This window comes from Oryctolagus cuniculus, chromosome 3, assembly GCF_964237555.1.
Source record: "Oryctolagus cuniculus chromosome 3, mOryCun1.1, whole genome shotgun sequence".
NCBI classification, from domain to species: domain Eukaryota; kingdom Metazoa; phylum Chordata; class Mammalia; order Lagomorpha; family Leporidae; genus Oryctolagus; species Oryctolagus cuniculus.
The window spans coordinates 173,166,629-173,190,013 of record NC_091434.1 but is presented as its reverse complement, the minus strand read 5'-3'; the positions used below and the strand labels follow the sequence as shown (position 1 = coordinate 173,190,013).

The window sequence follows — 23,385 nt, the reverse complement described above, 5'->3', positions numbered from 1 at the left end:
ATGGCAGGTTTGCATTTAGAAGCCTGATTGTTTTTTTAGGGGTCCATATGCCTATTTATGCAGAGGTCCTACAGAACCTGTGCAAGTAGTATATTGTCAGGTGTCTTCATAACCTGTGAACACAATCAAATCTTTAACAGCCGATTTTGGATAAATTGGTGGGAGGTGATTAACCCACATTATTACTAGTAGGGCCATAATAAATTTGTCTTAAAGGAAAACATGTATTTTCAATATCTGAGAGAATTCTACTTAAGATAACATGATTCTGGAAACACATTTGTGCTTATCCTTCACTGCACTGCCACTAGTAGTGGCAAGACTATATTTCATGTTGGCAAAAGATTAATAAGGAGAGAATTAAGTTGCATGCTAGTGGGCAGAGCTTATTTGAGTTGTAATAAATAACATTGCCAAGTTAAAGTCTGTGAGATAAGAAAACAGGTACTGAATGAAAACTCTGGTGTATGTTAAGGCTTCAAAAATATTTGTGGAAAAATGGAATTGAAACCCCAGAGGTAGCTTCAAAAAAACTTATAGAAGTTGCATGATATATATATAAAAAAAACTGTGCGTGGATTTCAAACATCTTTGCACAAAAATAAGCTTATCTTTTTTTAAAAAAATATTTATTTATTTGAATGGCAGCATGGCAGAGAGACAGACAGAGAGAGAGAGAAAGAGAGGTCTTCCATCCGGTGGTTCACTCCCCAGATGGTTACAACGGCCGGAGCTGTGCCAATCCAAAGCCAGGAGCCAGGAGCTTCTTCCGGGTCTCCCACATGGGTGCAGGGGCCCAAGTGCTTGGGCCATCTTCCACTGCTTTCCCAGGCCATAGCAGAGAGCTGAATCAGAAGTGGAGCAGCCGGGACTTGAACCAGCCCCCATATGGAATGCTGGCACTGCAGGCAGCACCTTTACCCCTATGCCACAGCACTGGCCCCAATAAGCTTGTTTTTTAATTCCATTTTTACACGAAGTTTTTGAAGTACCCTAGTGTTCTTTCCATGTTATCTTTGAGAAAAGGAGAGATTCACCTCGAGTCATATGGGTTCAGAGCAGGTAGATGAAGGGGGAGATATTGCCTTAGTCTGAACCTCAATAATCGTTCTCAGGTATAAGATGTGGTTGGTGATGAGAAACTCCCAAACTGTCTAAAAGAGATGCACTGCTTGTCAGTATTTCCAAGTCCTAAGTCTGGAAGAAATATAATGAAGGATGGTCACACAAGGAAAGACAGACTCTTGTCACCAAACTAAGACACTGGAGAGACAGTGAGCCAATCACCTGGGGGCAAACATTCAGCCCCCAGAGGACAGCATCTGGGAGGGTATCTGCTGCCTGATTGGCTAAGCAGAGCTAGTGGATTTTTATGACTGGGAGAGCCTGTCTGTCTACAACAGAGGATAATGGCATCAAAGATTGAACTATTAAAAAAAAAAAAGATTGAACTATAATATGTAAAAGATCTGATTGATGATTTTATTTGGATTCTAAGAAGCAGGCTAAGCCATTCAGTCCATCGTTTATTAAACAAATCTATATTAAGCCTCTTCAGTACCAACTAAATGAGAAATATTATTGCCCTTGTAAAGTTGATATTCAAAGGGGGAATATTATGTAAGCCAATTATGAACACTCCCACTGATGATTGGAGTATGTGAGTATATGCACAGAGTGCTCTGGAAATGTGAGAAAATATAATTTGCTATTTCTTTTACATTTCCACTTTTTAATTTTTATTTGAAAATACTATTTTCTGATGATTCTTTTTATTTCTGTGGTGGAAAATACTATTTCAAAAATTAATGAATATGGCCTCAGATTTAAAAAAAAAATTGGTCCTTAAGGTGTTCTGTGCATATTTTAAACAACTTTGTGCTTTTTTCCTCATTGTACAGCCAGAAATACCTCTCAGGTAATTGAAGACCCTCAGTGACAGTTTCACATCACTCTACCTGAAATGTGCTTAAGGAAAATTGTACAACTGAGAAATTACTTTATGATATCCAAGACACAAAATAATGCTTTAAACCAAAAAACTGACCCTCTGACATTGCCCACCGTTCTGCATCCCCGTATCAAGAAGTGATAGAGTGATAGCCTCCAAGCCCTCCCCCTTCCAAAAACTCAGATGTTCGGGGCTGAGCCTACGAAAAGCAGCTTCGTTGCTTCCCAGTCCTCAGCTCTTTCCTTTCCTCAATTTCTTCGGGCAGCAGTAGGTTATGGCATGGCCCTCATGAAAAGGGCAGTTGAGCTTATTGTCAAAGCTTCAGGTTCTCTGCAGGAAGACAGACTATTGAGCAATGATTTGGGTTGTGGAAATATACCTTGAGCATCGCAATCAGATAAGAGGGAGAAAATTAATCTTCTTAGGGGGATGCGGGCTTTGCTGGACTGTATCTCAGAGATGAAGTCAGTGCTTTCCGTATACAGATAGCTCCTGGCATCTGCTTCACCAAGATATTTGGGTCCCATCGCTGCTTACCTTTGACTGGTCTAAATCTTGCTTGCTCTGGGTAATCACTCCGGATGGAAAAAAACTGTGGATTGATCTGTATCTTCCTTTCTTCTCATTTTTTTTTTTCTCCTGGCCTTACCTCAACTTGTTACTGTCTCTATTTACCCAAGCACATGATAACACTGTATTTGTGTGCAAAAATAGTTATCAGTTTTTCTTGGTTCTTATTCTGGTTGGTCCTCAAACAGTTATGCATCTGGAAGCTCTAAACCACTTGGGGAAAACGGAGTCACATTTCCAAGTTCAGTTAGTGCAAGAGCCAGGATAAAATTCCCCTTGCACCAGATCTTATTTTGACTGACACTTGCCAAGTTAAACAAGCTTTAATATTAAACATCTATTTTATTTAAAATGGTGCCAGGAAATTCTGGCCTGCCATCTCCATGAGTTCAAGCTCTGCCAGTGATTATGGAATGAGAAGATGTGATTACTGTGAAGCGGCTCTCTTGTTCTCATTTGTAAAAGCTGGCAGCCTGTCCTGCTCACACTTCAGGAATATTTTGAGTGTGAGGCAAAGTTGACTGGACCCTTCTTTAAAGCATGTGAACTCCTTAGATTGCCAAGCCATGTCGCACTCCCCGGCATCACCAGCCCTTTGCACCATACCTGCTGTGGAGGAGCGGCCTGCGTTGTGACACAGCGGGCTGGCTGCTGCCTGCAATGCCAGCAGTGCATATGGGCACTGGTTGGTCTTCTAGCTGCTTCACTTTCGATCCAGCGCCCTGCTGATGGCCTGGGAAATGCAGCAAAGGATAGTCCAAGTACTTGGGCCCCTACACCCACGTGGGAGACCCTGAAGAAGTTCCTGGATCCTGGCTTCGGCCTGGCCCAGCCCCAGCTATGCGCCCATCTGAGGAGTGAACCAGCAGATGGAAGATCTCTCTGTCTTCGCTTCCCTCTCTGTAACTCTGACTTTCAAATAAATAAACAAAATATTTTAAAAGCAAAAGCATGTTTTAGGGTGAATGGATGAAGTCAGATATTAGAGAAAAGATACTCCATCAAACCAAAATAGGTATGTGTTTATTGGTGTCATTTTAGTAAACTCAGTGCTGGTGACATAACAATTATGACAATATAATATTTAAAATGTTGAAATTTTTTGTTAGGCTGTGGGGCCCACTCACATATTCCAAACTTTCAAATGGATATATTTGAGTTAGGGAATTCGCACCCACAAAATAATAAAGAAGCATTTGAATCCTTGACTTGAAGAGATGTTGTATCACAAATCAGAAAGGGGAACATAACTATGGTGCATGCAGAAAGTTGTAGACACTGTTGATGAGCATGGTGATAGGGTGGGCACCCAGGAACAGTTGCATCCAGAAGCCTGTGCAGTGAGAAGTGCCTCATGTATTTTTTCTGAATAGCATTATTCTGTCAGTGCAGTTTAGCTTTGAAGAGGTTTCTGGTGTTCTTTGGATGGAGAGGAAGATGACTAGGTGTGTGGGAAACCATGAACTAGCGAACGTTTATGGATGGAACAGAATCCTGCAACTTCCTAGGGATTTCCAACAAAAGGAGACAGATAAACCCAGAGCTGTGGGAAGTTTGGGGGCAGTATTTCTTCCTGAGTGACCAGACAGACTGGGAGTGGTAGAAAGACACTCTCGGGGAATCATTGGTTTCCTTTAAAAACAATACAGAAGAGATTTGTCCTATCTTCCAACAGATTCTGCTTTAGGGACCAAAGGAAAGCCAGTAAGAAGACAACAGAGATCCTTGTGACAAAATCACTGCAGTGGCATCTAGGACAGGCAAATGAAAACTTCATCTCCCTCTGCACTTAGCAGCTAAAGTGCTGTTATTGCCAGTATAGAGACAGCCTGTTTGCACTGGCTGTGCTGGAAGTGGGGACATGTGTGTGCAGCCTTCCATGTGTTCCCTGGGAAAAACCACATGCTGGAGGCAGTGTCCCGTAGCTGTGCATTTTTGGATAGTTGATTGACTCTTTCCTACTCCAAGAAGTGAATTTTCTTTGAAGGTCTAATGGTACTATTTGAAAAAAAAATTTTTTGAAAGTCAAGAGACAGGAAAAGGCACGCACACACACACACACACACACACACACACACACACAGAGCTCACTGTGGCTAGTTTACTCACCAAACGTCCACAGTGGCAAGAATGCTAGAGCAGAAAGCCAGGAACTCAATCCAGGTCTCCCATCTGAGCTACAGGAACGCAATTACTTGAGCCATTACTACTTCCTCCAAGGGTCTACATCAGCAGAAAAGTAGAATCAGGTGCCAGAGGCAGGGCTCAAACCTGCACACTCCAATGCAGTGTGCAAGCATCCTAAACCAGGTTCATAATGACTGGGCCAAATGCTTACTCTGCCTGTTAATAGTTTGATGTTGAAATCTCATCAGCTTGGTAAAGGGAGTCGGGATAAAAGGTTGGATGGCCAATATCCAAGCTAAAATAAATGGACATCAATGTAAGGAATGTTAGTTCTACAAAATGATGGGTCTTCTTTATAAAAGAGGGTTGTTTTAAAAGTTTGTTTATATTTGTTTGAAAGAGTGACAGAAAAAGAGAGAGAGGGAGAGAGAGAGGGAGGGAGGGAGGGAGGGAGGGGGCAAGAGTGCTTCCATCCACTGGTTCTCTCCCCCAAAAGCCTGCAACAGCCAGGCTTGGCCAGGTTGAAGTCTGGAGCCTGGAACTCCATCTGGGTCTCCCACATGGGTGGCAGGGACACAGCACTTGAGCCATCTGCTGCTGCCTCCCAGGGTGCGCATTAGCAGGAAGCTAGATCAGAGGCAGAGGTGGGATTCAGTCCCGGGCACTCTGATATGGGATGCTGGTGTCCAAATAGCAGCTTAATGCTGTGTGCCACCATGCCTGTCCTGCAAAGAGAGTTTTTCTAAGCACATGGGTTAAGATTTTGTCAGGAGTAAAAATGAAAAAATGTCCATCCTTTCAGCGAAGTGGGCACTGTTAATGAGGACCCTGCCCATGCTTTTCCTTCCGTTGTGAAAAGGAGCAAATACCCAAGGCTAATTCATCCCGCAGTCATTCCTTCCTGGAGAATCCCCACTCTGTGGAACCCAGGTCCCTCCGAATGTGTCCCCTGTCACTAGGGTCCATAGCAGTTTTGGGCAACAGAAGGGCACGTGGGAAGCATCTTTGCTTTTTCATGGATTGAATCACAATCAGTAAGGATGCCTGTCAGGGTCAGAGCTAGATAGTTTTTTGAATTCTGTCAATTAGAGAGGACACCATAGTTTATGCATGTGACTTTATTACTTTGTCCTGAAACATAACTTATCTGCATACAAATCTGCTCTTCCGACCACTGTCCTGAGACTTACCCTTCAAAGATTACCTTAATCCCTGTCTCCTCTGTCACTCAGCAGTGAGTTTACAACTGCCCTATCCCTTGCCTCTTTCTGTTCCGCCCACCTGAGCATTGAGGCAGAGGCCTCGGGGAACGCAGGGGAGGAAGAGCAGAGAGAGCAAGGGGGTGCTTCTGGGCTCTGGGTCCTGCCCCCACCCCTTGTCCCATTTGCACTATTTCTTCAGATTCCAGGGCTTTCATGTCCAGACGTGTGTTTCAAGGTTTCAAGCACATCCCACACACACTCACCTCCAAAATAGCATATCAGCCTGTTTGCTACTTTTTGAAACTGTGACCAAAATTCTTGCTTTCTCAGTCTATCTGGGTTATGTGAATAATGTGATTAAACGGACCTAATGTTTGAAGGGGTGGTCATTTTGAAATCTTTCAAAAAATATTTGCCATGAATTCTAGCTCGGTGGGGTACTGGCCTGTCTCTCAGGATGTTCATGCATGACCTAAGGGGTGCTGATGTCTTGCAGACTTACACAGGTTGTGTAACTTCTCTGGAGTATTTTGGGAGACCCCCGGAGCCCACAGCTCTACAACATGGAGGAACTATTTGGAATCTGGGGAGATGAAGATCACATTTTCCCTTTTTCTAACTTTTCTGTGCTAATCACTATGCATAAGAACAACAGACATTGACAGTTTTCTCTAATACTCTGCTTGATGATATTAGTCTCACACCATAATTTTCACAGAATCACCTTGAAAGTGATAAGGGAATGTTGTAAGCTAAGCATCTCTGCCAACTTCAGGACTGGAGTTCGGTACACAACAATGATTTGTTTTTAATTAAAGACTAGTTTACTTATTTATTTGAAAAGGAGAGTGACAGAGGAGAGAAATCTTTTGCCTCTCCCTTCTACTGGGTCATTTTCCAAATGCCTGCAACAGCTGGGGTACACAGGGCTGAAACCAGGAAGCGGAAATCCATCTGGGTCTCCCACATGGGTGGCAGGAACTCAAGTATTTGGGCCATCATTTGTTGCCTCCCAAGTGTGTTAGCAGGGACTTGGGTCAGAAGTGTGGAGTAGCCTGAACTCAAGCCATGCAGTCCATTATGGGATGTCGGTGACTCAAGTGGTGGCTTAACCACTGCACCACCACAACAGCTGCCCCATGGCAGTGATTAATATTAAACCAGTGAATGAATTAAATTATTCTCGGAGATAGCCTGTGGAAAACATTTTCATTGCTGGTTTTCAATATTACCGTGATTTGTTTGTATTCATTTTGTCATTTGCTCACTGAGCGCCCCTTCTGGTTGTGTTGTATATGATTTACCACTGAGATACCCTCCTGACCTTGCCCACAGAGGAGTTGAAGGAGACAGGCACCACTTAGACGGCTTCTCTCTCCCAGGGTCATGCACCTGAACTTCTGGGGTATATTATGGTTGTCTTCAGGAGGTGTGCCATAACAGCTTTCAGCCCCATCTATGTTTCTTTCTTCCATTTTTTTTAGAACTGGATGCACAAATCCTTATTTTGATTTTATAAAAATAATCAGGGGCAGGTAAGCACTTACCCAACAATCAGGTACCACCAAGTCCATGTGATAGATCCCGAGCTGGGAGACTTTCTTGTAGGCTTCGTGTTCTCACACTAAACATGGCACTCAGCGTGGTTTGCCTTTCCCACCTAGAGCTTCATGCTTCAACTTATGCCTAACAGAAATTACCTCCTTCAGAGACAGCAGATGATTAAGTCTAAACAGAAGCTAGGGCTCCCGCAATCACAAGTGCTTCTGGAGGCAGCTCTCTCTTGGTTGGGTTATGGAATAATATGGCTTTTCTCTCCCTTTACCCCCTATTTTTTGCAAATAGATAGGCAACTGTATCACAAAGACTGATTTTTAAAGTGAAGTCTCACTTCTTTAATTTCTGCATAACTGTGCCAATACTTTTTTATCCATCTCACCTTCATAATGCAAAAATGCAGTGTCAGATTTTCATGATGAACAACTTGTTAAGGATTAATTTCTTCTACTCCAGCTCTATCTTTCATCTGTTTCCTTCCCATGTCTGCTGCCCGCTTTTGCCCATTTTTCCCTTCATTTTGTTGGAGTTCCTGGGAATTAACAATAGGTGGCAGTAAGATTTCAGACGTGAGGGATATTGAGGGACTTCTCTCAGCTGCCGATTATGGAGGGTACAGGACAGAAATCGGTTTGTAGGAATTAATGTCAAACAGTGATATTTTGTAAGAGCTGAATTTAAGTAAATAGAGAACTGTATTTTAGAAACAAAATGGATTTCAGGCATAGCTCACATCAGGGTCATCAGAGTATGTGCTTTTATGGCAGAGTGTTAAAGACTGAAAAATTATGAGAATGCAGGAAGTTAATGGAAATTAACCTCAGATGAGAGACTCACCAAGCTGCTTTTATTATTTTCTTCCCTTACCTCCCCCGAAAAGAGCCACCTCGGCTCCTTCGCTGGCTCTGCGCTTTCTCCACCCCTCCTCTCTGTTGGTAGTGAATGTTACCTTTGAGGTTGTTTGGCATCCCCTGAATGGATCTGTGACCACTTGAATAGAGAATGTGTTTGTCTTTCTCTCCTTTCAATGCCACTCTGTGTGGCTGCTGTCCCTTTCATCTCTCTCACTCTCATTCTCTCTCGCCTGTTCTCTTTTACTGTATCTGCTTTGTTCATTGTCTTAAGAGAAATAGTCACAATTAGAAGGAGCAAGAGCACACAAAGAGAGTATTATAGTTGATAGAGATTCTCCGTGCTGACAGATTTCAGATTCTATTTTGCCTAATGAGAGATGCTTTGGGACTAGGCTGATGATGGTGTCACTTAGAGTCATGATCTTGCCGTTTCTCCCTCAAGCCCTTGCAATCCTGTCACAGGCCTGGTGTGCACGTCCTTTGGGGAAGAAATGCTTTCCAGGCATATTGCATCATCCCTTGGCTTACTTGATTTAAACAAACATGCTTGACCATCCGTAGTTACAGGACATACACAGACTTTGTGTAGCTGCATCTCTTCAGGATCAGAGAGAAGAAAAACAAAGAAGGTGTTTCTGCAACAGAGACTTCAGCTTTGTTCGTTCTGCCCAAGTTTATCTTGCTTATTCAGGGTCTTTTGTGGTTGCATGTAAATTTTGGGATTGATTTTTCTGTTTCTGTGAAGAATGCTATTTGCTTTTCGATAAGAATTTCGTTGATTCTGTGTATGATGGTGACTCGTATGGGCACTTTAACAGTAATAATTTTTCCAATCTGTGAACATGTGATGTCTTTCTGTTTATTTGTGTCTTCTTAAGATTCTTTCCTCAAAGTTTTTTTTTTTTAGTTTTATTTATTTATTTGAAAGTCTGGTTACACAGAGAAGGAGAGGCAAAGAGAGAGAGAGAGGGAGAGAGAGGTCTTCCATCCGCTGGTTCACTCCCCAACTGGTCGAAAAGGCCAGAGCTGCGCCAGTCTGAAACCAGGAGCCAGCAGCTTCCTCCAGGTCTCCCATGTGGGTGCAGGGGCCCAAGGACTTGGGCCATCTTCCACTGCTTGCTCAGGCTACAGCAGAGAGCTGGATTAGAAGTGGAGCAACCAGGACTAGAACTGGCACCCATCTGGGATGCCATCACTGCGAACGGTAGCTTTACCCGCTAGGCCGAAGCGCTGTCCCTTTCTCAAAGTTTTATATCTTAATGTATTTTAAATTATTGCTCACTTCCTCTTAATCTTTTCTTCAGTGCAGCGCTGACACAGAGAAAAAAGCCATCCAGCTTTTTCTAGACACCGGGGAAAGCTGTTTTTTTTTCAGCCCTGTAGTCTTGTGACTGTATCTTGACGTTATGTTTCTTCTTTACGTTTAGGCTTCACATTGGCTATGCTTCCTTCCCCACTTGCTCCCTTTTTAATTTCTAAGTTGTAAGGATATTCATTCACAGTTTTTAACCTGCTTAACGTTATCATCGTTTTTAGTGTCTACCCTGCCCACATTATGTCTTCTTCTTGTGGCATCTTTACATAAATCATCGTTCTGATTTCCTTTTACGTTTCCTCATAGTATTTGCACTGGGTGTGTTCTTTCTGAAACTGTAGTTTGGTATAGATGATTGTGATGAGTGGTTTAGGGAATTGCTGTAAATGTGATGTTGGGTCTGTTGTCTTCCCAGGCCTGTCTTACAGCACTCCTCTGGAGTCAGATTCTAATTCTAAGGAGTAGAACATTCTGTCTAATGGTGGAGGGCTTTCAGCTCTGCCTCTTTAGCCAGCATCAAAGTGCTGTCTCTGTCACCTTGAATGCTGTCCCAGTTTTTACTGTGCTTGGCATCACTTCTTCATGTATGATCATTTAGATTTAAACATCTTTCATGTAGTCATATATGGTGTTTCTTTTACTGTTTCTAGCCCTCTCTGGTTTTTCCATGGATTTCAAAAAGAAATGAGGAGCAAAGAAATTTGTATTCTGTCTTATTAGCATGGAAGTTTTAAAATAATTGCCTTTAACATGTTTTTTGCCTTTTAACTTGTCATCTTGCCCTCTCCTAGTCCATTCTCCAAGAAACGTTCCTTCAAATGCACAAATCATAACACGTGACTTCTTTGCTTTAAAATATTGCTCCATATAGCTTAGAAGGTATGAGGGTCCTTCAGGATGTTCATTGAAAAAATGGAATTAAATGATGTTTGTGTGCAAAAACGTTTTTGAAATCCATGTAGAGTATTTTTAGAAACTTTCTGAAGATCCCTCATTTTCATAGATTCAATTTACTGTTTTTGGTACTAGAATAAGCTTACCTTTTAATTTTGTTTTCCACAAATGTTTTTTGCAGTATCCTTGTGAATTGCAAGGACTTCAATGTGGGTCCTGTTTTTTGCTTCCTTAGTCTTGGCTATTACCACTCCTTTTCATTTTGGCAATAACGAGTTACTTGTAAGTCTGATAACATCCTGTGAGAGCTCATGCCCTTTGCACATTTCTACCGCTTCTGCCTTGGCTCCTTCCCCTTTCTTACCTACCCTGATAGGTTTTATTTATCCTTCAAAGCCAGCTCAGATGGCTCTTGTTCTTTTGGAAAAGAGAAGAATGGATCTCTTTCTTCTGTATGCTTCCTCTTTATTTCATATGTGCTTTGGGATCTTTTTGTATATATACGTGTGTGTGGGTGGATGTGTGTGTGGATGTGTGTACACATACACTGTAATCATTTGCTCAGATATTTTTCTTCTTTACTACATTATGAATTCCTTGAAATTGTTATTTGAATATCCATCAATCAATACAGGGCTTAGTACTCAAATCAACAAGAACTGAAGATTCAAACATAGATAATACCTGTTCAGGCTTCATGAAATGGGAGAAACATTTTTAAACTTTGTTTTGTTTTCACTTTGCTAAATTTGATGAAATAAAAATGTAATACATACCAAAATATATTTAAAAAACACAAACATCAATACTCTGTAGACCATAATAAAAAAAACTCGTGATCAGGAAAGGAGTTAAAGGGTGAATGCTGCCATGGAACTACGGGAATGCTAGGAAGAGTTGACATGATGGGGGCATTGCTGTCTGCATGTTCAAGTGTACATGGAGAGAAAAATGAACAACCCAGGACAGAACCCCAGGTTTTCTGGTGTGGTGGGAAGACTATGCAGGGAGTTTTTCTCCATACTTCAGTGGTCAACTTTGAGAAAGGGTATCTGTTCCTGGGATCCAGCCTCTGTTCTCAAAATAACTACTTCTATTGCTGATTTCAGGATATTTCTTCTCTCCTGAGCCAAGTTTTGTAGAACGTTTTATGCCCGTTTCTAGCAATAATGGATGATGTGCATGTCTCCGTAGTGTAATTTTGTGACTTGTTGCAGTGAGAGGTGAAATACTGAGTGAGGACTGAAATACTCCATATGTCTTACAACTCCACAAATCCAGGCATGTGAGAGACGTGCAGCGAAGAAATGCAACATGACTAATCCTCACAGAGCCTCTGAAGTTGATGGTTCTTCTCCACCGCTGGACAGACTGCAGCATGCATCCCCTCGGGACTTCAGTGGAGCCATCTGGAATTTCTCAGATTTCATATTAGTGCAGTGATTTTGCAGAAAGACAGCAAAGGCACCGCTTCACAAGGCCTCCACCTGAGACAGCTAGTTGTCCATTAGCATGTTTTTTTTTTTCTTTGTCCTAATAGTTCTGTGAGAAGTTAATTATAGCCAGTTTTAGACATGTTTTTGCTTACTTCTTATCCAAAGACATCAGGGGTGAGGATGTCTTCTTGTCCCTCTCTCTTTTTCATACCCTAGGCAGGTTAAGAAATTAGCTCACCTTGCTTGTTTCTCTTCAGATTCACCTTCCAATTCTGTTTCACCCTGCATTCCGCACCCTTCATTCGTTTTTCCTCGTCACTAGGGAAGATTGTGAGTGTCTCAGATACTGAGTGCTATGACTCATTTGGCTGTGTGACTGCCCACAGTATAACCAGTCTGGGGTGTCAGGTCCATTCCTTCGTCTTCAGCCGACCTCACAGCTGGCATAGAGCAGGCAAACTTGCCTTGAAGGTCGTTAGAAGGTAACATGATGAGTTTCTGAAAGGCTCTGGAATATGCTACTGTTTAAACGCTAGTAAGTTGACAATCAAAACTGTAGTCTTTCAAGCTGGAGATGAATTCATCTTTATGGCTATCTGTGTTGCTCAAAGTATTTCATTTAGTAGCCAACTGAAGGAAAGGTGGTTTTTGTGGTTGCTAGAATGTTCCATTTGGTATCTGACTACCATATTTACAGCTGGATCCACACATGGGATCAGGAGTCACTGGTTTATGAATATTCAGGGGACCCCCAGTGTCTTCCCTCTTGCCTGACTCTGATACCTCCAGGGTTTAGAGACACAAGACCAGCACCCAGAGGTTTTGTATTATGCTTACTCAAACATTGTATGTCATGGAGCAAAGTAAAAATACAGTGAGAATGTGTGCTATTTCTTTTACTTCTGTGTCGTTTTTACTGTGGAAGTAGATCTCCTTTAATGTACAGACACTCCGTGCTTATACTGCTAGCATTTTCTCTAGCCTTGGGTACTAGGCGACAGCATAGTTGGCATCCGTGAGTTCTATGAGTTCTCTCTCTGTTTTTGGTGACAAATCCAAATTTAATTAAATGTTAATATCATGCATGGATTGTGATTTTAGAAACTTCTAAAACTCAACCATCCAAGCAAAGTTTGGGGGCAGTTGACTGGATTATACCGTACAACCAACACATTAATTGCATTGTCTACTTATATTGAGTTATATTTACCTTTATTTTGTGGGAATACTTCTATGAAATTCTTCATAGAATAGTTATCACATATGAAATATTTATCATGCTTATTATGTCTCTTTTTAGGTCACCAGTCTCTTCAGAAGATCATGGTAAGAATTTGTCTTATTTATTCCAATATATAGGATTAAGAGTTCAGCCCTGGGCTTTGTATTTCATTATCAGAGAGAAAAAATAATTAAGAAAGTATTTCTAAGATGTTGGCCTTATATTTTTTGACTGTGAAATGCCAAGCACTTTTAAAAACTAAATAAACCCTGACCAAATTTGATATCTTTTATTATTTTTAAATCTATTAGAGCTATTTTATTAACAAATACTATGAAAACTAATGTATTCTGCCTGACTTCTTTCTCATCACTGGAAACTTTGTTGACTTTAGGGCAATTGGATAGCCTCTCTGAGTCAGATTTCCATCTTTAAAATTGAGATTTATTGTAGAAATTCCCAAAATTCCTTTCAGATTGGACATTGGGACCATGTCCCTAGGTATCTGATTACAAAGACTATTCTAACTTTGAAGTGAAGCTAATTATAAGTGGCAGTAGTCCTTACACAGTTGATGTAAGTTATTTTCATTTAAGAGATAGCTGTTGGGGTGGGCTTTGTGACACAGGCAGATTAAACCACTACTCGGAATACTCTCATTGCATATTAGAATGTCTGTGCTCAAGTCCTGCCTCTGATTTTGATCTGGCTTTCTACTAACACACACTCCCGGAAGCAGTAGATGGTGGCCAAGCACTTGGGTATGTTCCACCCACATAGGAGATCTAAAGCAAGTTTCTGGCTCCTGGCTGTGACCTGGCACAGCCCTAGCTGTACAGCCATTTGGAGTGTAAACTAGCAAATGGGAGATCTCTCTCTCTCTCTCACTGTCTCTGTCTATGTGTGTGTGTGTGTTTGTGTCCCTCAGCCTTTCAAATAAATAATAGATAAATCTTTGAAAAGAGAGAGAATGGGCTGACAAGCTGCAGAAGGTAAGCTGCTGCTTGTGACACTCGCATTCCATATGAGTGCCAGTTCGAGTCCCAGCAGCACCACTTGTGATCCAGCTCCCTGCGAATGCACCTGGGAAAAGCAGTGGTGAATGGCCCAAGTCCATGGGCCCATGTCACCTGCTTGGGAGACCCAGATGGAGTGCCTGCTTCTGGCTTCAGCCTGTCCTAGCTCCAACTACTGCAGCCATTAGGGAGAGTGAACCAATGGATAGAAGATTCTCTCTCTCTCTCTCTCTGTCTCTCTCTCTGCCTTTCAAATAAATAAAATAAATCTTTTTAAAAAAGAGATAGCTAGAATATTAATTTTATATAGTAAAATCTACTCTTATTGCCTGTGAGATAAAATGTTTCCAACAATCTCACAATGCGCTCAGATTTCCAATAATGTATTTTTACATGGACCTGTAAATCTTTGTCTTTACTGCTTATTTGTCATCTTGTCCTCCTGTCCTTCCCATGACCTATACCCAGCCGTGGTGTGGCACTGCATTTCAGAGCCTCACCATGTTAATTATACGCTGCATTTATGCATATTGTTCTATGGGGCTGGAAGCTTCCCCTTCCTACATCTCACCTCATTCTCAGCTCATTCAGAGCTTTCTGATTCAATTATTATGCCAAATATTTTTCTACATTCTAGGGCATAACACAGAACTTTGAAGCTTCATTTCTGTGATTCTCCTACTAAACTGTTAATATAACTGGTAAACAACAGCAAACATTCAAAAAATGTTTATTAAATGAATAACTTAAGGAAATGGAGAACTGGTAGACTAACTTTCTTGTGTCACATGTGAACCTTGTCCCAATTTTGGAATGATTGTATTGTGTTCTAGGAAGAATCGTATGGAGAATTATGTTCCATTAAGTCGGAATTAGGCAGTTGACAGTCTCATAGTAAAGTAGAAGCTTGTGTTTGGTTTCTGTTTTGAACTGTTTGCCCTTAATAGCTTTTGATGTTTTGCCTTCCTTTCTGGAAGAACTTTTCCATTAAAAAGGTGGGGTAGGGGCTCTAAAAGGCAACTTGATCGGCTCCTAGGACCTCTGACCCGGTCCAGAGACACCAGTGAGCATATGTCAGGGTCCTTTGAAATCCTGAGAGGTGACTGCTGCCAGAAGGCCCCAATCTGTTTTAAGAGCACTTCAGAATTTATTATTTTAAGACCTGTTCCATGTAATGAGTTGAAGAAATGTTGTCCAAATTATGTGTTACATGCCCATGTCTCTTAGTTTGATTCTGTAACTTCCAAAAATAGTTCAAACATGTAGTGTAAAATTGGAATGCTGATTTAACTAATCTTATCTAGTTCTTCATCTTCTGGTTCATAGGTACTTGAAAAATATTGTTATCTTTTTCTATTTCCTTATGTTTCCACATTTCTTAAAGTTTGTATTTGCCTTGGTCAATGAAATGTCTCGAATGCCACACCATCAGTGCTACATAGTGTTTCACACACAGTGATGACATTGTAACACACTTGTAACATTTGTTTCTTTCTCAAATTTATGGCTGGAAAATTCAGGGCACAGGGGGAAAATGGATCGTGAAATTGCAATACTAAATTCTGTGCCTGCTGATTTTCTGTTTTGTTCACTTTCCACCAATCATCCTGCTTCCCTTTGTGATCGCTGATCACTCTGGCTGTCTCCAAAACATCTCCCATGAAACTGTTCTGAGCAAAATGCAATTTGCAAAGTCCAATGACCGTGGCATTTTGCATTCTCACAGATGCTCTGTCATGGAGTGCTGGCATACACTGGTATGGTCGTGTTCCTCTCTTATTCTTGCTTTCATTTTCTGTGTCTGTGAAATGGGGAAAACAGTATGTACTTAGTGTCCCTCATAAGACCGGTGTGAGTCCAAGCAGGACGTCCCTGTGAGATCACTCCCGAGCTTACAAGAAGTGTCTCAAGCACGATGTTATATTCTCTAGCACTCTGGCAAGGAAGAGGAAACACAGATTTGCCAAGGGGGTCTGTGAGGCATTGTATACTGCCTTTGAAAAGTTAAAAGATCAGGGGGGAGGGGACTTTTTCTTTCAGCATTGTCATTAGATTTTCGTCAGAAACCTGTTTTATATCAGGGTGAGAGGAGAGACATGTTTCATAGGCAGTATAGCTCCTAGGGCCCAAGTAAGGGCTCAGTGCACGCTTAGCCGTGAGCTCACACAGACCGGGCGAGACAAGGCAGGAGTGGCTGCTCCTGTTTATATGGTAGAGTATCAAGGTCATTAACAACAAAGACTAAATGTTACTGAGCACTAATGCAGAGACACTGCGATGAAGTATCCCAACTACATGATTTCGTTTTGTCTTTAGCAAAAAGCCCTCCACAGTGGATGTGTCAACCCTTGTTACACCTGGGGAAGCAGCTTGCCTAAGGTCACGTACGTAGCACGTGGCAGAGTTAATTTTCAACCCAGTTCTAATACCCAAACTCTTGCTCTGTCATCCACTTCATCCCTGGAAAACCAAACACTTGATTGTCAGCATTAAGGAAAATTGGTAAGATTATTGAGGAAAATCAGATTTTCCCCTTTTAACAAGAGCGTATTTACTACTGCGTAAGTAATTTCTTTTTAATGACAAAGCAAAACAGAACAAAAATAACCGCTTTCTCCCTCCTGCTGGGAATGATTTGTCCCTGTAGGAAAAGTAAATACCAATGTCACATTTTCTCATAATTAGTTAACCGAGTGAAGCCAAAGCTGCAGGGAAACCTGCCATACCAAACCCCAGTGGGCACATTACGCTGTGATGTTGCATCTGGAAGCAGGAGGCCTCCCCCTTGTCAGAAGATGCGCTTGGCTGTGATGGATGGCCCTCTCCTCTGAGTTTCCTCTGCCTTTTGCGCCCATCACTTCATCATCTAAATTGCTCCTCGAGCCACCCTCTGTGCCCAAGCTGCTCCCTCTGCTTGAGCTCTCACATTCTCTTCTGTCCTCTTAGCCTGCTCCCTTTTTTTTTTTTTAAAAAAAAAAAGATTTTTATTTATTCGGAAGGCAGAGTGACAGAGAGAGAAGGAGAATGAAAAAGAAAGAGGTCTCTGCTGGTTCACTCCCCAGATGGCTGCAACAGCTGGGGCTCTGCCCAGGCAAGCCAGGAGCCAGGCGCTTCTTCAGCATCTTGCATGTGGGTGCAGGGGCCCTTGCACGTGGGCCATCTTCTGCTGCTTTTCCAGGTGCATTATCAGGGAGCTGGATCGGAAGTGGAGCAGCTGGGACTCCGACCAGCACCCTGTGGAATGCCATTGTGCCACAGCTCCGACCCCTAGCTTGCAGGCCTCTTTCAGAATGCTCTTCTTGCTGCCAGTAACTGTGCCAGCACGTTGAGGGGAGGTCGCCCTCCAGCTAAGGTCTGTTCACTTACAGAATAGAAGGCAGTAACTGACTGTTTTGAAAGGAGTTCTGTCCAGTTGCCCGACTCCCTGGGGGCTATCTGGGGCAGGTGCCCCTCTCCTGTCCTGCCTCCAGACTTGTCGCCATCAGAGGTTCCAGGGGGAATGGAGCTGATTCTATGATAGCTTTTCTGTTGCAATGATAACATACAGATGGGGATAGTAATGGTGGGGTATCCAGAACAAGAACTGTGACAACCACGATATAAAGTGGCCAAGGGCAAGTCCATGATCAGACTTGGAGGCAGGCTGTGCGAAGACGCATATCGTGGTTGGTCCGAAGCTTTCTGAGGCTTCAGTAGCTGTCCCTGGCTGACTTGGCTGTCTTCAAGTATATTTATTTATTTATATAATTTACTAAAGTAGATAATATTCATAAAATATATAAACTTTATCTGCTCAGTTAAATGATAGCCCAAAGAAATTGTGGTATACCTGGCCACCAGACCAAGATATAGGGAAGTTCAACCTTAGAACTCCATGTTGTTGGCCTTTCTTTCTTTTTAAAAAATGTTTGTATATTTTGATCTATTTGAAAGGCAGATAGAGGGAAGGGAGAGAATGAAAGAGTCTTCCATCCATCCACTTGTTCACACCTCAGCTGCCTGTCATAGCCAGGGCCAGGCCTAAGCCAGTTGGCAGGGACTCCATCCGGGTCTCCCACGTGGTTGGAAGAAATGCATGCACGTAAGCCATACTCTGCTGCACCTTGGATGCATAAGGAGGAAGCTGGATTGAAAGTGATGTAGCCGGGATTCAAACCAGACACTCCAGCATGGGATGTGGGTGTCCCGGCAGTGGCTTCACCCATTGCCACACAACACCAGCCCCTTGTTTGCCTTTCATAGCACATTCCCTTACCTCTCTTTGGTAAATAATAACTGCTCTGCCTTTAGGTGAATCACGTGCATGTTTCATTTTATTGTTTCATCAGTTATATGAATATCTCACATAGTTATATAGGAATGTGTTTATATACACATATTTGTATTCCATTCATATGTGTGTATATGTGTAGTTTTGTCTGTTTTGAAATATTACAAATGAATCATGTTGCTTATTTTTGTGTGATTTCTTTTGTTCCGAATGATAGTTTTGTGATTCATCCTTATGAGTGCCATATTCATTTTTAATATTTATGTTGTATAGTATTCTATTGTACAGATATACAGCAATTTATATAGCTATGCTGCTGATGAATGTTTGTGCAGACTACAGCAGGGGGCTGGTTTTTTGCTATTGCAAACAATACCATTCTTTTTCAAAAGTCCTCCTGGAGTCTACATGCAGGAATTTTTCTAGGATATAAACCTGGAGATGGCTTACTTAGGTGGCAGGTGATGCATGTATTTAATTATCAGGAAGTATTTCCCAAAGTGGTCATCCTACATACTCCCAGCTTAAGTGGATAAGAGTTCCTATTGCTCTTTTTCTGCTACTTGTTGTTAACCAATTTAAAAGTGTTTGCCAGAGCTCAGGTGAGTAGCCTAGTGGGGAATATGCGCGTGTGCTGCGTTAGAGTACCTGGGTTTGATTCCTGGCCCTAACTCCTGACTCCAGCTTCCCACAATGCCTACCCTGGGAGTTACCAGTGATGGCTCCAGTAACTGAGTTTGTAGCACCCACCTGGGAGACTAGGATGGCCTTGGCTATTGTAGGCATTTGTAGTAAGAACCAGAAGATGTGAACTCACACACACACACTTTCTCTCTCTCATAAAATTCTTAAAAAAAAAAAAAAGTATATGCCAGAATCGTGGGACTATAAAATGGTATCCCATTATCATTTCAAATTGTGTGCAATGATCGCTTATCAGAGGAGCGTATTTTCCTGAATTTGTAGGCCATTTATATTTTCCAGTCTGAACATGGTTCTCTCTCTTTCACCTGCCCCTCTCAGCCCCACATTGTCTTTTTTTAATGTGCGTAAGTGTTTTTTGATGTATCCTAGGTTAAAAATATTGTTAACTATATGTGTTACAATTTTTCTAGTTTATGACTTTTCAAGTTCTTTTGATGTTGTCTAAAGAACAGATATTCTTGATTTTAATATAATCAGTGTTAATGTTTCCTTTATGATTTAGCCTATAGTATGTTTTTTAAATACATTTTTTTCGTAGAAATCATGAACATGCTATCTTCTAAAATTTTTATAGTACTCTCTTTCACATCTAGTATCTTATAATTGATTTTGTGGTTTGGTGAGAGAAAAAGCAATGATTTGATTTTGATCTTTTCATACAAGTGTGAGCAACTGTGCATTCTCACTCCCTTCATTCATGTGCAGAGTTTGTTCTGTCTCCCAGCCACACTCTGTGTGGGTTTCTAGGTTCTCTTCTGTTTTATTGATCCACACTATACATCACTATACATACTATACATCTCTGCATGTGCCAACAACACATTTTCTCAACTGCTTCTCCTTTGGTATCAATCCTGATTTCTGGTGGAGGATGTACCTGGGGATTTGTTGTTATTCAGGACTGTCTTGGTCATGCTTGAAATGGAACTGTTTCAAATGCATTTTAGAATCGGCTTCATCGAGTTTTATGTTGAAATTTTTTTGTGAAAAATTCATGAATCTATAAACCAGTGCAAATAGAACTGATAAATGATCGTGAGTGTTTCCTTTTGCAACCATGTCTCTTTACATTTAATTGGCCTTTTTAAGTGGCAGTCAATAGAACTTTATAGTTTTTCATGAAGAGTTCGATCATCCTCTGTTAAGTGTATTCGTAGGTATTTTATATGTTTTAGTGATGTTATACATGTTGATTTTTATAAATATATTTTCTAAGTGATCTTTGGTAGCATAATGAAATGTGACTGACTTTTAAAATCTTCTATAACAGTATTTCTGCTAAACTTTTAAATTCTGAAGTTTATCTGAGGAGTTTTTGTTGTTGTTGCTGTTGGAAGAGAATTCTGTATAGGTAGCATCAATTATAAATGCTGAGAATTTTGTTTTCCCTTTCCAATCATCATGTGTTTTAAATCTTTTCCTGGTACTTTCTACACTGGCTAAAACCTTCAGTTCAGTATTAAACAGCAGTTGAGATATTCACATCATTGACTTGTTCCTGATCCAAGAGTGGGTGTCATCCATTTGTCACCATGAATTAGAAGTTTTCTGCTGGGTGGTCATGATGTGGGTGGTTGTAGTTGATATAGATAAAAATTATGTTTATATGCATATATAAATATGTATATTTATTTTAAAGATCTTTCCCTTCAATCAAACACATTAGATAATGTTGAATTTTATTGAGTCTCTTCATCTTTTAAGATGATGGTGTTTATTTCTTTAAACTGTTAATATGATGCACTTTATGAACTGATTTCTAGTTAAAAATCAATATATTTATGAGATGAACTTAAATTGGTTATTATATTTGCCTCCTTTGCACATTGCTAGATTTGGTTTGCCAATATTTAGTTTAGATATTTACATCCATATTCTTGACTATGACTGGACTTTAACTTTCCTTCTGTTGTATAGTGCATGTCTGCTATTCCTAGCTTGGTAAAATGGATTGGAAGAATTTCTTCTTTTCTCTAAGCTCTGGAAGACTTTGTATAACACTTGAGGTATCTATTTCTGGAATATCTGGGAATGGACTAATATTATTTCCCTTTTATAGAGGAGAAAACAAAGGGAGACCCTATTTAATGAGTTGTCCCAGATCATATGCATCATTAGTGGGGGTTAGACCTAGGCAGAAAACTCAAGTAACATAGAGCCAGATCTGTCCTGTCTCTTAGTAGCATTCCTGAGATTTGAGCTCATGTAATAGCAAACCATGACTCTATTAATTGATTGGGAATCTTGTGAATTTTTATTGGCCAGGAATTGATCTTTAAAGATGAAAAAAAATTTTTTGGCATAAGTAAGCAATTACATTGATGCTGAAGAATGATTCAAATATATATTCTTGATCTACTTCTCCTATCCCTGACTTCAAAGTCAAGGAAACAAGGATCTGGTTTCCTCCAATCATACTCATTCTTTAAAAGGTGGAATTTCCTTAAGTAAATATCACAGGGAGGGAGACTGTTACGGAAGGGGAAGAGTAGAGTGGATTAGAAAGTTAGATGTTTTCCCGTTTCCTGTAAGCTATTCTGATAGTACAGGTGGAAACACCTGCAGATCTTTTACTGCTTTGCTAGGAAATGTTTGCAGCATTGGCCATCACAGTGTGCTACTTTGCTATGACTTTGGGCTATCTAATACGTGGCTACAGTGTTCGTTTTTGCTCTAGATCTGGTTTCTTACCACGGAATCCCCTGTTGGCTTTTTAATTAGATTTAAACTTTCGGTGCTCACTTTCAAGGCTTGTCCTCACTCTGGTTTAACTCATGTTGATTTTGTGCTTAGTTCTACTTGCCTGCTTGCAGGGCCTCTCCCTTGCATTCACTCAGACATATGGTTGATCCCACTTCCAGCCAAACTGGCAGATCACCTTCATTGCCCTTCACTTCATTCCCATGTCTTGGAACCACCTCCGTGGATTCTAAGGACAAATAATGATAAATTTTCCTGACAACTCCAACGCCCATGATTTCTCCTTCCTCATTCACTTACTATTTTTTGGAGAATATTCCCAAGTGCTTCCTCTTGGGTGGCATTGCCTGTCTATTTGTCTGTAAACCCAATGAATAGAGACATTGCCCTATTCTATGTGGTGCCTTGGCATAGAATTGATTTTCTCTATACAAGTCCTGCTGTTAAATTTGAAGCAGTATGTGGTGTTGGCAAACTGAAGCTTTCAGCACACATCTTTGAATCCCATTGCAGCCTCATTAATATTGTATCCTGTTGTAGAAGATAGGTCAGTCCTGCTCCCTTTTTCTGAGATTCAATTACTAGTGTGCTGGAAAGATGGCCTTTTACAGTAGTCTCACTGGGTGCTCGCCAAAGACTGTGAATTGAAGGTAATAAAAATGGCAGCATATTTTTCCTTGGTTAGTTTTTCACAGATCTTTCAAAAATAGATAATCCACTGCTGATTAAAAAGCAAAATAAAACAAAACAAGCAAACAAAAGAAAATAAAACAAAATACATCCATGGGCTTTCAGAGTGGTTTTGTTACTTTTCGTGTGCTCTGACCCTCTGATCTTTCTCACTTCCCTTTATTAAATCCCACTATTCATTGTAACCATGTTCTCCTTTTGATATGTTAGATTTCTTTGGAATGCTTTTTTTGGTGATAATTATCTAATTATCCTTTGAAGGCTTAATTTTAAGTGTGTGGGGGACATGGGATAGGCGAATACTGTTTACTAATATTTACCTTCAACCTGCCTTAGATTGCCTTTGGATTCAGGTAGTATTTCAGTTAAAATCCTTAAAACTGCATAGTAAGAAAGTAAGAGAAAACTAGAGTCAGGACCTGAGGAGGAAGCTAGCCTCCTGGTTGACAAGGGGAAGAAGAGGCCCAGAAAGCAAGGTGATAGCCTGGGGACAGATGAAGCCATCACCCAGTTCATCCCCACAGATAACCTGAGGCTTGAAAAGGGAATTGAGAAGGCCCTACTCTTGCTCTCCATGTGGTCTTCTAAGAGCAGGGGAAACAAAGAATTGAGTTGGGCTTACTTTTTAAGGTTTAATGTGTTTATTTAAATTTCTACTGGTGAAATCATATGGTCTGGGTTCTGTCAATACATAATCTAATCAATGGACTTTTTGGTGCATTGACAGTTATTACAAACTCTTCTTATAAGATGTTTCATCTTTTTTCTGTTTTATATTTGACTGGGAATCCTACAGTTCAATCAAAAGTGTTCTCCCAGTGTGCCCCATGTAAAGCTTATTAAAAATGTTTTGATGGCTTCTTCTTGCAAACAACT

At 40.9% G+C, this 23,385-nt stretch overlaps 1 protein-coding gene across 13 annotated transcripts in view; it reads left to right on the top strand.

Moving 5' to 3' along the window:
* Positions 1-23,385, top strand: part of DGKI (diacylglycerol kinase iota) — a 504,889-nt gene that overhangs the window by 438,164 nt on the left and 43,340 nt on the right. For all 13 annotated transcript variants that reach the window (XR_007920530.2, XM_070071340.1, XM_051849034.2 and 10 more), the window contains one exon: positions 13,207-13,232. Coding sequence is in view for 12 of the 13 variants with exons in the window: in XM_070071340.1 (XP_069927441.1) it covers positions 13,207-13,232 (26 nt within the window). In the remaining variant the exon portion in view is untranslated. The remainder of the gene's footprint in view (positions 1-13,206; positions 13,233-23,385) is intronic.